The 15535-nt window shown below is 41.2% G+C and overlaps 1 protein-coding gene across 3 annotated transcripts in view; it reads left to right on the top strand.

Annotated features, from left to right (window-relative positions):
• Window positions 1-15535, top strand: part of LOC126355420 (WD repeat-containing protein 35) — a 189599-nt gene that overhangs the window by 95304 nt on the left and 78760 nt on the right. For all 3 annotated transcript variants that reach the window (XM_050005727.1, XM_050005736.1, XM_050005742.1), the window contains 4 exons: window positions 5359-5577; window positions 6040-6181; window positions 12313-12441; window positions 12524-12615. In XM_050005727.1, coding sequence (XP_049861684.1) covers window positions 5359-5577; window positions 6040-6181; window positions 12313-12441; window positions 12524-12615 — 582 coding nt within the window. The remainder of the gene's footprint in view (window positions 1-5358; window positions 5578-6039; window positions 6182-12312; window positions 12442-12523; window positions 12616-15535) is intronic.

Below are 15535 nucleotides of genomic sequence, written 5' to 3' on the forward strand. Positions count from 1 at the left end.
TTCCCTTTCCTGTTCCAATCACAAGTGCAGCAAATGAAACCTGATTTTCTATATCCATCTGAATGATCCCTGATTTCTCTTATCTTGTCTTCAAGTTCTTTTTGTGAGATGTCTGTTGGTGGTGGTAGAATAACACTGCAAAAGGCAATTCTCAAAACTTTCTTAATTGTGTTTTGCAAAAGAAATGTCATCTTTTCTTCAGGAATTTTCATTTGAGTTCGTGAAGCATTTCTGTAATACTCACTTGTTGATCAATCCTATCAGTAATAGTCTACCAGAATTCCTATGAATTTCTTTGATGTCTTCCTTGATTTTCACCTGGTGGAATCCCAAATACTCATGAAATATCCAAGAATAGACTGCACAATTTTTCTTAGGGTCCTGAGGTCTCTGTCACCCCTATGATCTTACAGCATCTTGTATGTTCCATACTTGTAGAGTTCCAGGGCGTCACCATCTTCTAAACTGATGGTTATAAGATGATAGATAAGGCAGGCTATGCTTTCACATCTCCTGCTGGCTTATAACACCATTTATTGCCAGGGTCATATAGTGTGTCCATTGCAGAGCTGCTAGCCATTGACAGGGGCCTCCTTTTTGTTACTCAGGCCTCCCTCCACAGTGTTTTAATACATACCAACTCATGAGTAGCCTGCAAGCTATCGACTGATGCTACTCTTGTCACCCTTTGGTCTCTGCTATCCATGATCTTCTCTCCGCCCTTGGCTGCCCTCTGGGTGCCAAGTCACGTGGGCAACCCAGGGAATGAACTGCCTAGAGCAACAGATACTTACCCCCCCCCCCCCCCTCCTCCAATTCCCTTTCATGGTTTCAGCTGTGGATATGCAAATCTATGTCAAATCTCTCTTTGCCCAAAAGTGGAATGAAATCTGATGTGCTACTGCTCTCAGTAATAAACTACGCACAATCAAGGATACTTCTGCAATTTGGCGCTCTCCCTTCTTCTCATCTCAGAAGGAGTCCACTGCCTTATGCTGTCTACACATTGGTCATACCAGACTCACTCAGTGCTTTGCCTTGTGCACCAAACCACACCCACAATGTATTTGTGGAGCCAGACTGATGGTATCCCATATATTGGTGGAATGTTTCCTTCTTTTGGCTCCTCTTACTATGTATAGTTTTCTAGATTCCTTAATTTTAATACTAGCAGATGATTCATGGACAGTTGAACTGGTCCTAATTTCCTCCGTGGAAGTGGTTTTTATTTTCAGATATAAGGTTTTGCTTTACTCTTGGAGCAAGGGCAGGGTGGTTCTGATTGGAGCCCCCTCTTCATGTTTTCTTGGTCTGAGACCCACAATCACTCCCCCTTGCAAATACCTCTCTTTTATCCTTTGTTTTCCCAGTTTTTAGTTTTGGGTTACCCTTTTATGCCTTATGCTGGTGTATTTTAACTTCCTTGTTTTATAATTTGACTCCTCTGGCTGGATCCGTCCACTTTTAGTGAACCCTCTCTGTCTTCTGCAAATAACTTTGGAATCGTGGGACTGATAACGTCACCGTTTAGCCCCATAACCCTTCTTAATTATTGAATCAATCACAATTTTTCTCTTTGTCATCTCCTTAATAAATCAGCTACATATTACTAGAATTCTCCCACCAAATTGAAGTTGACGATTCGCCTTCCCCATAAATGACCTTCTGTGCTTGCTCCGTTTTATGTCATTTTGAAATATTGTGCCTAGATATTTAATTGACTTGACTGTTCCAAGCAGCACACCTCTAGTACTGTATTTGAACATTACAGGATTGTTTTTCCTACTCATCTGCATTAACTTATATTCATCCACAGTTAGAGCAAAGTGTCAGTCATTACACCAAAAAGAAACTTTGTCCAAGTCATATGGTATTCTCCTACAGTCACCACATTAGTTGTATAAAGAAGATTTTGGATGGCCTCAGCACGCTTCAGCATACGTCAGATATCTGCAGCACTAAAAATTGTGCCTAAGTATTCCACTGGTAGGGAAAAAAATTTCCCTTGGTAAACTTTAACTTAGTCCTTTCAAGGACCTGAAAGAGCTTCTCCAAACTGTACAACAGATCTGTTTGGACTGTCTGCATCGTAATAATTCATCCAGATAATTAGCCATTCCTGGGATGCTGTTTGTCAATTGCTCCAATTAGTGTTGGAAGGTGCCCAGGGCACTAGAAATCCTGAAGGACAAATGATGTTCTAAACTAAGCCAAAGGGTGTATTAATCATTGGGATGTGTTTTGCCAGTCATCAAAGGGTAACTGAAGATAAGCTGCCCAAACATCTATCTTTGCAGAAATCTTGCCCCAGCCAGCTTTGCCATGACATCCTCCACCCTGGATATCAGGTATTGATCTGCAACTGTTTGGGCATTTATCATGGGTTTAAGATCACTGCCAATGCAAAGGAGCTGCCCAGTTTTCTGACCTGCACAATGGATGTGGCCAACAAACAGTTGGTGATTGGTGTGAGGGCAATTTCATCCTGAAACTTTTGTAGTTTCAAATATAATTTGTCCCTCAAGGCAAAAGGGAACAAAATTTTGGAACATAATATGGGCTTCATAGTCTTGGACATAAGTTGTCTGCCCATCAAAGATGGTGATGTACTTCCGTACAGGACCCGAAAAGTGCATGTGTTGTAGGGGGCACATACCTGGATGGTCAAATCGTATGCCTCCAAACCTAACTTGGAGAAGAGTTCAAGAGCCAAAACATCATACCTGTGACTGGACCACCAGCAACTGTACCATGAGAATAGGATTCTTATGCCAGGTGGTTGGAAAGAATTATTGGCCACAGACTGTAATTTCATCTTTACTATACAGGATAAAAAGTATTTAAACCGACAAACTATGGGAGGTTGTAGGGGACATCAAAACAGATACTTTTCCCTAATGTCATTTTTTCCTATGAGGATTATTTAAACCAGTGGAGGCCATATTATGCTCTTCAGTTGTTAGAGGCTGTATTACGATATTCAGTTGGTAGAGGGCGTATTACGCTCTTCAGTTGTAGAGAACTGCTGTCCACCAGTGTAGTAGTGCATTGTCTCTGTTTACTAATGGATCGATACTCCTGGAGTTAGTACACTGATATGGTTGGTGCATACTACGTAGCACACCACAATGGACGAGCTGCACAGTGGGTTTATCAACAACAATATCCTAATCACCATATCCCGCATCATACGACCTTTTCTGTTGTGTACCAACCTCTGCTTGAGACCGGGTCATTTAGCAGATTACCTTTACAGGGACGCTGTTGCATGGTAAGAACACTGCAATTGAGGAAGCTGTCTTGCAGCATGTGGAGTGGGATCCTTCAATCAGCACTTGTACAATTGTACGTAACATGGGGACGAATCAGACGAATGTAATAATAGTCCTTCGAGAGCAATTGTTACGTCCATTTCACTTACAGCATGTCCACAACCTGGAACCAGTTGATTATCCACCCAGAGCACAGTTTTCACAGTATTACCTGGAACTGTGTGAAATGCATCCTACGTTTCCATCCCTTGTGTTGTTTACTGATGAAGCAATGTTCGGGTATGATTGAGACTTCAACATGCACAATTAGCGTGTTTGGAGTGAGGATAACCCAAGTGCCGCAGTTACTAGTGCTCATCAAGTGCGGTTCTTCGTTAATGTGTGGGTCAGTGTTATTGGGGACTATTCAATTGGGCAGTACCTGCTACCTAGGCCATTAAATGGCAGCCACTGTTACAATTTTCTCGCCAGAACATTGCCAGAATTGCTGGAAGACGTCCCACTCCCTACAAGACAACACATATTGTTCCAACATGATGGGGTGCCGGCACATTTCAGTCGTCATGTGCGTCAATTCCTGGACCGACGGTTCCCAGAAACGTGGATTGGCAGAGGTGGTCCAGTACCATGGCCTGCTCAATTCTCAGATATGTCCCCTCTGGACTTTTTTGTGTGGGGAGAGATGCGCAACCTTGTTTACGCAACTACTGCTGCATCAGGAGAGGATCTGGTAGCCCGGATAGTAGCAGCAGCAGGAACAATTCAGGATACTCCTGGGGTTTTTGCAAGTGTCAGACAGAACATGATCCGACGGTGTAGCCTTTGTTTACATGTCAATGGAGGCATTTTTGAAAATCTATTGTAATTGAAATTGGGTTGTGTTAATGTGTTGTGCCTTGGTCATAAAAAAATGGAAAAGTGTTTGTTGGTTTAATTGATTTGCCGCCAGATGAATCTTCCTCTACCAGTTTACATATTCCTCATAGGAAAAAATGAGATTAGGGAAAAATATTTGTTTTGATGCCCCCTACAACCTCCCAGAGTTTGTTGGTTTAAATACTTTTCACCCTGTAGATGTTCAGTGTTTTATGAAGTGGTCATAGTTGCGGTGACCCTTACCACTTGTATGTTTGCAGACTGAAAAAAGATCCAAAGTCTATCTGGATGGTGACTGGAGTGCCGTTCACAGATACTGCCAATTTAAGGAGGGTATAGTGCATGGAAGAAATGCATTTACCTGAGGCACGTCGGGACCCAAACCCATCACTTCGAGCTCACTGGCAGAACCTTTATCAGGAAGGACATGACATCTATTTTCATCTACTGGGCAGAGTTACAAACTTCCACCTTCTGGACTGACTTGCAGCCACTTGGATTTAGATCAGAGAATAACCAAACTGAGAAATAAGACTGGATGTAGAAGGGGAGAAGAAGATGCCATATGGGAAGAAAAATAGAATGAAATGTGTAGAGTAGAAAGGAAACAGTAACTACAAAATAAAAATTTTGAGAAACCCCAGTGGAGGAACGAAAACAGATGAAGAGATAGGCTAGCTTATGCTGAGTTGAAGATGGTGATAGAATTAGAGGTTCTGTTGGGCAGTAAGTTTGCAGCTGCAGATTTGTGGAACTTGGAAACTGGGTGGATTCCAGATGTCTCATTCTGGGAATTATGCTGTTGAACTTTTACTATAACTGGTTGTGGACAACCCTAATGGGATATTTGTCTTCTGCACCACTCAGGTATTCTACTTGTTTGTTGGTTCTCATCTCTATGTGCGAAGGCGCACAGTAAACACACATCTGTAACACACATCTGTGTGCCATACATTGCACAAGAATGTGTCAGCATGCACCACAACCTGCATTTCAAGCTAGAAATTATTTGGTTCATATGGTTTTCAGTGACATTAGTGCACATTTCCATGAATTTTATAATTATCTTATTTTTAGAAAACAGTGCTAGTCCTTTTTAAAATTCTGTAGTACACTTTATGCAAAAACATTTAACTGTAGTATTTATATATACTTTTCTATGCTAATTATTGACTGCCATTCAATTAAACTATCTTTTCCCCATTTCTAGCTTCTTCGTACGCTTAAAATTCCTGGCCATGAGGTGAATAGTTGTGTATGGGAAGGTGGCTCTCTCAGAGTTGCCTTAGCTGTTGACTCCTTCATATATTTTGCTAACATACGACCTGACTATAAGTGGACATACTTCCAGAATACAGTTGTTTATTGCTACAATCGACCTGATCGACCTGGAACCATTGTAACATTTTGGGATACAAAGAACAATGAGGTAAACTGTCACATTTTTTATATATGTCTCAGAAGCATACAGAATTAAATACTCTAATTCTTTTAAAGTCAGACATTTATTTATGCAGTAAATGGTATTATATTTCTGATAAAAAGTGTATGTATTGCTTTTAAGTTTCCTACAAAGATGAATTATATTGTGGGAAATGAAATACATATTGACTGTCATAAGAGTATTTATCTAATATCTGCAACCAAAATTATGATAGATTACTGCAGCATACAAAAAGGGGGAAGATAGAAGTGCAACCTACACAAAAGTTCTGAAGCTGATAGCTTTTGAACAGTTATTTGAAAGATATTTACACGGGATCATGTACGAAGCTATCTTTTTTAATTATAATTATGTCATAGTAGTTTATAAAACCAATGTATAGGTTTTTTCTGTTTATTTCAACCTTTATGGCAGTTTTAATTATTTACATGGTGTCTGTGTTCACAGTGCTATAACAAAAATGTGCGGCTGCTCCTCGGAGTGGCTTCCTCAGGTGAACATTGTGTGCTTGCTACAAGAGCTGATGACATAGACAATGGAGGACAATACGGGCTTATTTTATGCAATGCTATAAGTACACCTGTTGACAGTAAGTGATTCAGTTGCTGAACAAACTGAATAAAAACTAGGCAGGTCACATAAACAATTAAAATTGTTTCAATGTAATTTCTCAATTGTAACAGAGAGATGATAAAATTAAAAAATATCAATCAGTGGAAAATCGAGGATGGAATGTATCAACATTATGAAAATGATAGTTGCTACTCACTTATGGCAGAGATGCTGAGTTGAAGATAGGTACAACAAAAAGACTGTCACAAAATAAGCTTTTGGCCAACAAGGCATTTGTCAAAAATAGATCACTATGAGCAGCAGCAGCAGCAGCAGCAGCAGCGGTGCATGATGGCAGAGGCAACTGGGTACAGGTAAGGAGAAGGTTGGAGCAGGGAGGGGGAGGGATAGCAGGGTGGGAGTGGAGGAGGAGGATTGTGAAGTGCTGCTGGGGAGCGTGCAGGGACGACGTGAAGAGAGGGAAGGGCAGCTAGGCCTATGTGCTATTGGGAGGTTAGACAGAGGGGAGTGGAGAGATTTGGGGGGGGGGGGGGGGGGTAGTGGAACAGGAGGGAAATTAAAAGACTGAATGCATTGGTGGAATAGAGGTTTGTGTAGTACTGGAGTGGGAACAGGGAAGGAGCTAAATGGGTGAGGACAATGACTAACGGACGGTGAAGCCAGGAGAGTTACAGGGACGTAGGATATATTGCAGGGAGGGTCCCCACCTGCACAGTTCAGAAAAGCTAGTGTTGGTGGGAAGGATCCATATGGTACAGGCTGTAAAGCAGTCATTGAAGTGAAGAATGTCATGTTGGGCAATGTGCTCAGCAACAGGGTGGTCTAGTTGTTTCTTGACCACTGTTTGTCAGTGGCCATTCATGCAGACAAACAGCTTGTTGGTTCCAGAATGAAATTTTCACTCAGCAACTGAGTGTGTGCTGATATGAAACTTCCTGGCAGATTAAAACTGTGTGCCAGACGGAGACTGTTGACTTTCGCAGGCAAGTGCTTCAGTAGCTCAGTCGGTACAGCACTTGCCCCCAAAAGGTGAAGGTCCCAAGTTTGGGTCTCAATCCGGCACACAGTTTTAATCTGCCAGGAAGTTTCAGCTTGCTGGTTGTCATGCCCACATAGAATGTACCACAGTGGTTGCAGCTTAATTTGTAGACCACATGACTAGTTTCACAGGTAGCCCTGCCTGTGATGGGATAGGTGATGTTTGTGATTGAGTGGAAGAGGTGGTGGTGGGAGGATGTATGACAGGTCTTGCATCTAGGTCTATTACTAGGTCTATGCAGTGACGAGCAGTCCCTCTCGAAACACACTGAGAGTCTCTCTGGGGCCTTTATATTATACTCCCAACCTTGTGCAAAAACGAATCGTCCATTCCTTCTCTTTCCAGTCACCCACCACCTCCCAAAGGCTCACTGTTTAGACACAGAGGTACCTCTGTCCACGTCAAACCTACTAACCGCCAGCAATACCTCCACTTCGATGGCTGCCACTTGTTCCATACCAAGAAGTCCCTTCCATACAGCCTAGCCACTCATGATCATCACATCTGCAATGAAAAGTGTTCCATCTCAAAATATAGTAAGGGTTTCACTGAGGCCTTTACAGATCTTTATTATCATAACAACCTTGTACAAAAACAAATCTCACGTGTCTTATCATTCCAGTCACCCACCATCTCCCAAAGTCTCACTGCCTCAACACAGAGGAGCATTCCCCTCATAACTCTGTACCATCCAGGACTGGAGCAACTGAATTACATTCTCTGCCAGGGTTTCGACTGCCTTTCGTCATGTCCTGAAATGAGAAATGTTCTGCCCACTATCCTTCCAACCCTCCCGCAGCGGTATTCCACAATCCACCAAACCTACACAATATACTAGTCCATCCCTACACAACGCCTGTTTCCAGCCTCTTACCTTGTGGCTCATATCCCTGTAATAGACTTAGATGCAAGATCTGTTCATACATCCTCCCACCACTACCTACTCCAGTCCGGTCAGAAACATGACGTATCCCATCAAAGGCAGGCCTACCTGTGAAACCAATCGTGTGATCTAGAAGCTAAGCTGCAACCAATGTGCTTCATTCTATGTGGGCATGACAACCAACAAGCTGGTCGGTCCGCATGAATGGCCACTGACAAACTGTGGACAAGAAACTACTAGATCACTCTGTTGCTGAGCATGCTGCTCAACATGACATTTTTCATTTCAATGAGTGCTTCACAGCCTGTGCCATATTGCCATATGAATCCTTTCCTCCCATACCAACTTCTGTGAACTGCGCAGGTGGGAACCCTCCCTGTGATATATACTACGTTCTCATAACCCCCTAGCCTGAACCTTTGTTAGCCATTGTCCTCACTCATCTAGCTCCTTCCCTGTTCCCACTCCAGCACTACACAGCCCTCTATTGCACCAACGCATCCAGTCTTTTTAATTCTCTCCTTTCACACACACCCTCCCCCACTCTCCAAAAAATAAATAAATAAATAAATAATAATTCTCTCCCACCCTCCGTCTAACCCCCCAACTGCACTGAGACCTAGATGCCCTTCCCTCTCTCCACCTTGGCCCTGCAGGCTCCTCAGCAGCACTTCACCATCCCCCACACCTATCCTGCAATCCCTCCCCCTTCCTGTCCCAACCTCCTCCTTACCCCTACCCCTACCCAGTTGCTTATCCCATCATGCTCTGCTGCCGCTTTTAGTGTGGCCTCATCCTCTAGAGACTGTGTGTGTGTGTGTGTGTGTGTGTGTGTGTGTGTGTGTGTGTGTGGGTGGGTGGGTGGGTGGGTGGGTAGGCACGCGTGTGTATGGGCACATCTGTTGTCTATTTTTGGCAAAGGCCTTTTTTGCCAAACGCTTATTTTGTGACAGTCTTTTTGTTGTGCCTATCTCTGATTGAGCATCTCCGCTATATGGGGAGTAGCAGTTATCCTTTTCATAAAATTAAAAATATGATACAGAACAGCTGGGCATTATGTGTGTGCCTTCTGTAGGTGAAATTTCAGTACTGCCAACTGACACGTACAACAGTACATTCACTTGTTAGCTTTTGGAACTAATAGTTCCATCTTCAAGGAGGAGAGAGGGATAGGTTGGGGAAGGCTAAAAAGAAAAGGTGGCGCATCACTTGAACCCCAGGATGGAAGTGACCCACTTTGCTGTGAGCAACAGAGGAAATCACAATTCTTGACACTGAAATCCCTGCTAATTCCTGTCCTCAGCTGCACTCTTACCCCTCTCTTGCACTCACCCTACATTCTCCTATCATTTTCTGCCCAGTTCTTTCGCTATCGCTTTTGTTTTGGCAATGACACGAACTTTATTTCACAGTTATATGAGGACTTCTGTTAGGATATGAAAAAAAAGACTGGAATTGTCAAAGCAAATTTATTGGAAAAATCTTAAACTGCATTTCATATTACTTTTCTGCATGATCACCATTCAGATTTAAGTATTTATGTTGTGTCTTAATGAGGTGATAAGTTTCCTCTTTATAAATTCTGCCACCTGAGATTGCAGCCAGCCAGTGACAGTATCCTGAAGATCTTTGTTGGAGGCAGAAGACTAGGCATTGAGCCACTTTTTCATGTGCTTGAAGAGTTATCTAGGGCTAAGTCTAAGCTGTTGGAAGATTGTTCAAAAATTTTCCTTTTGAGCAGACACATCAATTCTTGTGTTTGCTATGTATCAAAGACACAGTACCAGCAGTCAGAGGAGTTCATGTCACTTGTTTTGATTGGCTTTTCTCAATTTTCTTGATATCCCATCGTGGAATTCAGAATTGACAGTCCTTTCACATTCCATAAAATCAGTAAACAAGATTTATTTAACATACTAAAAGTTACTAGATGTAGGCATCCAGCTGTCTGTGTTCTTTGTTATAGAATGGATTTCTCGTTTGATGAAACCGTCAAGCACAACATGTATTTTGAATGGCTCCTGTGGGCAACATAAAAGGAATGTGGTTTTCTTGCTATACCTTCTCTAAGCACTGTGACCGCCGACCTACTGCATGAGACAGTGTGACGATTGCCTCCCTCCCCAACCCCTCCCCTGTCTTTTCTCCTTCTCTTGCAACATGAAAATGGAGGTTGTTTTCTGGATAGCACTCATGTAGGCACCAGATCAGGTGGCTGCCATATAACACTTGTGCCTTCCAACCATATGGGCTTTGCATCCATTTTGATAGTTGGGGATGATATTAAAACCTTGAAACCTAAGTATTTTACTTCCTGTTCACCCCACCCACCCCACCTACTCTCTCTCTCTCTCTCTCTCTCTCTCTCTCTCTCTCTCTCTCTCTTTCTGTTTTTCATGTTCCACTTACTGAGTTTTGTGATTTTTTCCCCCTCATTTTTTCACTACCTGACAGAGCCACCTTTCACTCTTTATGTCACACATCACTTACCTGCTCCCTCTTTGCCACCCATATCTCTCCCTGCCCCTCCCAGCTGCCTCTGCCCTTTCTTCTCTCACACCTCAGCCATCTCCACTGGCAGTCTCTCATGAGCAGTCAGTCTCACTGTTGCTTTGGAATTATGAATTTGTGAGGGAAACGTTCCAAGAGGGAAAAGTATATCTAAAAACAAAAATGACGTGACTTACAAAACGAAAGCGCTGGCATGTTGATAGACACACAAACAAAACACAAACATACACACAAAAAGGACAGGTATACACTCGCACACACATACATATCCATCCGCACGTACACAGACACAAGCAGACATTTGTAATGGCCTTTACAAATGTCTGCTTGTGTCTGTGTATGTGCGGATGGATATGTGTGTGTGTGCAAGTGTATACCTGTCCTTTTTTCCCCCTAAGGCAAGTCTTTCCACTCCTGGGATTAGAATGACTCCTTACCCTCTCCCTTAAAACCCACATCCTTTCGTCTTTCCCTCTCCTTCCCTCTTTCCTGACGAAGCAGCTGCCGGTTGCGAAAGCTCGAAATTCTTTGTGTGTGTTTGTGTGTTTTATTCATTGTGCCTATCTACCAGCACTTTCCCGCTTGGTAAGTCTTGGAATCTTTGTTTTATACGTATTACTGTTGGAAAAAGCTTGTGAAAGATTTCATAGTTAGTCTCATGAAAACACATTAATTCCCTTTTTTATTATGTATGAAATTCAAAATCATATCTATTTGTGTTACACAAAAAATCAGGTTTTCAGGCAGACATGAAATATGGCCTTATGACAAATGGTCTAGTTCTAAAAGATTGGCATAATTTTCAGCATTTTTCAATATCAAGTTAGGAAACTATACATGGTGTGGACAATCATCCTACTGAAGGATATGCACCAGTTTCAATTTGTAACTGTGTAGGTGTTAGTTTTTATGTATGACATCAAGCACTATGGCTTTCAGCATGTGCAGTTGTTGTCCCAGGGCATGAATTGATATCCTCAGACTTCTCACAAATGACCCCAGTTCATGTTCAGTGGTCATCTGAGTAATCCATGATATCACAGATTTTCCCTGTAGTGAATCAATATTTCCTGTCTGTCAGAATTGCTGGTCCCAGTGCAGGATACTGTTTTGAGGGGTGAGGGGTTGGCGACACTCGCCCACACTCTGCCTGAAGTACTGTAGCTGGCATTTTGATTTTGGCCAGCCACAAGACAGACTGCCTTCTCTTGCACAAAAAACATCCTCTTACCCTGGCAGTTGCAATTCAACTGTTGTTCACAGCTACATTTGTTCCATCTTTTTCGTGAGTGCATCTGAGTTATTTGACTTCTTGTGCTGATATTTTGACTGAAAACCTTTCAGCAATTCTCAAGACTAATAATATTTTGGATGCACTCTGAAAAAATGATGAAATATTCAATCCATCAGGCAAACTTCAAGAAACACAGTTACAATTGCATTTGGTATGTACATTTGCACAAGCACATTACATATGGCCCACCACCTCACAAAACTTTTGGTGTTCCTTCATGTCCTTATGTTACCCTTGTGCTGTCCAAGCCACTAGTGTCCATGATATATGGCATTTCTTTTTCTAGGGTTCATCCCTGGAACCCAGTAAAGTAGACGGGATTCAGTTTTTAAATTGAGAAAAAACCTTTATGGTCTGAACGTAGTTATTTCTAGAAGTCTGACTGGCTTCTTCACACTAATCATTACTTTGTGGTTTCAGCAAAATACACAGATATTGAACCTCTTTGGACGGCTATGAACTCATCCCATGTGTTTGCAGCATCACACAGCAACTTTTTACTTTGGCATTATCGAACACCTAAATCTCGTTCAACATTTGCAGCACTAAGTAAGTCACAGAATCACCATTTTACATTATGTATAATTGGCTGAAAATATACTGTAGACTGACAATGAAAAAAACTGTTTAGGTTCCCGACAGCGCAAGGAGAGATTGTACCATATTGATGACACTCCATCTGGTGTTGCCGAAGTTATTCAAGATCTCGATAGGTCTTATGAGGTAGTATTTCATAATCAACTTGTACAAGCAAAACTTGAACATGAATAATTATATTATAAAATTTTACATCATTCAGTAACAGTATATTCCATCATCAAGTACATGTTATCTACATCTGGGATAGGCAATCTTATGGCAGGACACACTGGTTCCCGTTCCTTGATGATTCCAGTGAAAAAAAAAAAAGAAAGGAAAGATAGGGTTGTATGACATTGTTGACTGGAAAACCCTGGAGGATTGTTCACATGCCTAATCACACAGTGCAATGGCCCATATATGTATGGTGTGTTAAGAGTTACGTCTTAAGTATATTTGTTGACTGCAAGTTACTGTAAGTAAGTGTGTTGTGTTGTCATGTTTGTGTTGTCTGATGATGAGAGAAGGGAGAAAGTGAAACCCAATACTGACATGTAGCCTACTTCTCTGGAGTAGCATGAAGGGTCAGGCTGGGCTTGATATCCCTGTACAATGGTCGGATCACCATCAACAGTATCAGTTTCACTTAATGAGACACTGGAGAGATTTGGAATTTAATCCAGACAGTGGTGTTATGTCAGGTGACCAGGAACTTTATGTCACTGTCTCTCCTCCCTTACCAGCTAAATTTCTTCCGCCATCTGTTCACTAAGCTGTGGATACTAGCATGTCCAGTCAATAATGATGTAATAACATTACCCTGACGAATACCTATCCAGATGTAAAAATATGGGCCAAAGACATGTTAAGCCTCAAAACACAAAGTACAATATTAATAAATAATGACTATGGTGTTCAAGCTGTTGTTTTTAAAACTGTTGTTCCATACATTCATAGCAGGTCTACTGCTTTCAAAGTTTGATAATATATCTACTAGTCTGTTGTTTAAATGACAGTTATTGCTGTTTCATGTGGAAATTATAATTCAGTTAGTTGCTGTTCCAGTTTCAATAAGAACACTTCATATATAATCTCTTACATAATATTCAGTGCTTTCATTAAACTTTATACATCATTCAGAAAAAATAGCTGCATCACAGTTAAATTTTTATAAAGCATCAGTTATGGTAACTGAAAATATTCATCTGATATTTATTTTACCCCTGGGTTTAGGATTGAAAATATTCAAATGTGGGAGAAACTAATCCTAAAGTGTGTAGTAGAACCCATGAGCAATAGATTGAAACACTAAATAGTATTTACAATGGTGAGTCAGTAAATAAGATGTAAACACCATATTACATTTTGTAACCAAAATTCTTAGGGTCACAGCATATGTCAGGTGTAAGATAGTCGATATATTATGATATTCCACAGTAGGTGATTAGGGAACAGTTGCCAGCGAGGTTACAAGTACTGTACAGAGCAATGTGTGACTAGAACAGCGCATTTGGAACATTTTTGGGCCATGGGACTTGTGGAGGAAGAACATCATGATATATGTCCTCTGTCTGGTGAGGACTGTATTTTGCAGAAAACTGTTCTCAGTTAGATACAGGTATTCATCAAACTATGAATTACCACAAGCAAGAAGCATCCTAGTCCCCTCTGGAATTTTTCAATGACACCAAATTGCAGTGTGTGGAATAAATGATTTGCAAGGATCTTGCTGCATATCCAGGTTTATTTCAAGACCTGTGTACAATATTATGTGTTAGCAGTTGAATTTTGGTAAAGTTTGTGTACATTAGACATTCTGCTGGTTCACCTCAGAAAAAAAATGGAGCAATGGCACCTCATGTGTTACAGTTAAGAAGGAGATAGCTTCTTAATACAGATCATTATAGGGGACTAGTCATAGGCTCACTACTGGAAACCTGGGTAAAAGTGATCATCCATGGAATGGAAACGTCCCTTCTCCCCATCTAAAAAAAAGGGTTCAAGGCAATTCCATTGGCAGGTAAGGTTACTTGAGACATGCAGTAGGTCATATTGCTGAAATTCCAGCCTCATGGTGATACTCTTAATTCTGGATCCTACTCTACCAATCTGCGGAAATTATTTCAAGCTACACACCACTGGTAACCCAGACTCTTGACAGTGGGTATGATTCCATAAGACGACAATATGTGCCCTCACACAGCAAGACTAACATTGGAGTGATTTCAAATGTCCCATTTGGGATACATGGAACATTCTCTGTACAACTGCTATGTAGCTCCCATTGGCTTTGTTTGGGTCTCTCAAAAATCATTTGGTGGTGCAGCACTTAGAAGACACTGAGGCCATGAACTGAGAGGTTACTCATTGGGTACAACAGCTACCACATGAATTCTTTGCTGCAGTCTTTCACGATCTTGTCAAGTGAGGGGATAAGTGTTTAAATTTACAGATGGAATATGTTGAAAAGTACTGCTGTCACTTCCTTATGTTGTGACTTACTTACCGACTCACTGTTGTATTCATCTTCTGAATTCTGAGAAAGAACAAGAATGGCTGAATAATGTTATCTTCACCATATATTTATTGATCACTTAATATAGTATAAGAGACTCTTTCTTTCTTAAAGGTGCTTGTTTTCTCTGTGAAAGAAAAACTCGCAATAATAGTTCAAAATCTAGTTAATCTTGTGCCTTGTGCACCTCTTTTAATCTCTCATTCTGTCTTGATCTATTTGAATAATATATCACATAACTTTAAGTGGAGTGTTCTTAAAGCATCTGTAAATATTTAAGTTTTCTGCAATGCACCAGAAAGATTTGACCATCGTGGCAGGATGCAGCCAACATAAACTAACAACATGCTGTCAACAACTAAATTTAAAGACAGTATATAAAACACATACTGGCATCTGAAGAGCAACCTTTCAGGTTCAGAACCATTAATTACTCTGTTTTAAATAAATATAATTGTTAGTAGCTGGCAGCTTTTTCCAATAAGAAATTACCTGAATTTTATAAGACATGTAAGTCTCATATTTTCACTTTTTGACGCAATTGTAAAT

This window comes from Schistocerca gregaria, chromosome 1 (assembly GCF_023897955.1).
Source record: "Schistocerca gregaria isolate iqSchGreg1 chromosome 1, iqSchGreg1.2, whole genome shotgun sequence".
Classification (NCBI taxonomy): domain Eukaryota; kingdom Metazoa; phylum Arthropoda; class Insecta; order Orthoptera; family Acrididae; genus Schistocerca; species Schistocerca gregaria.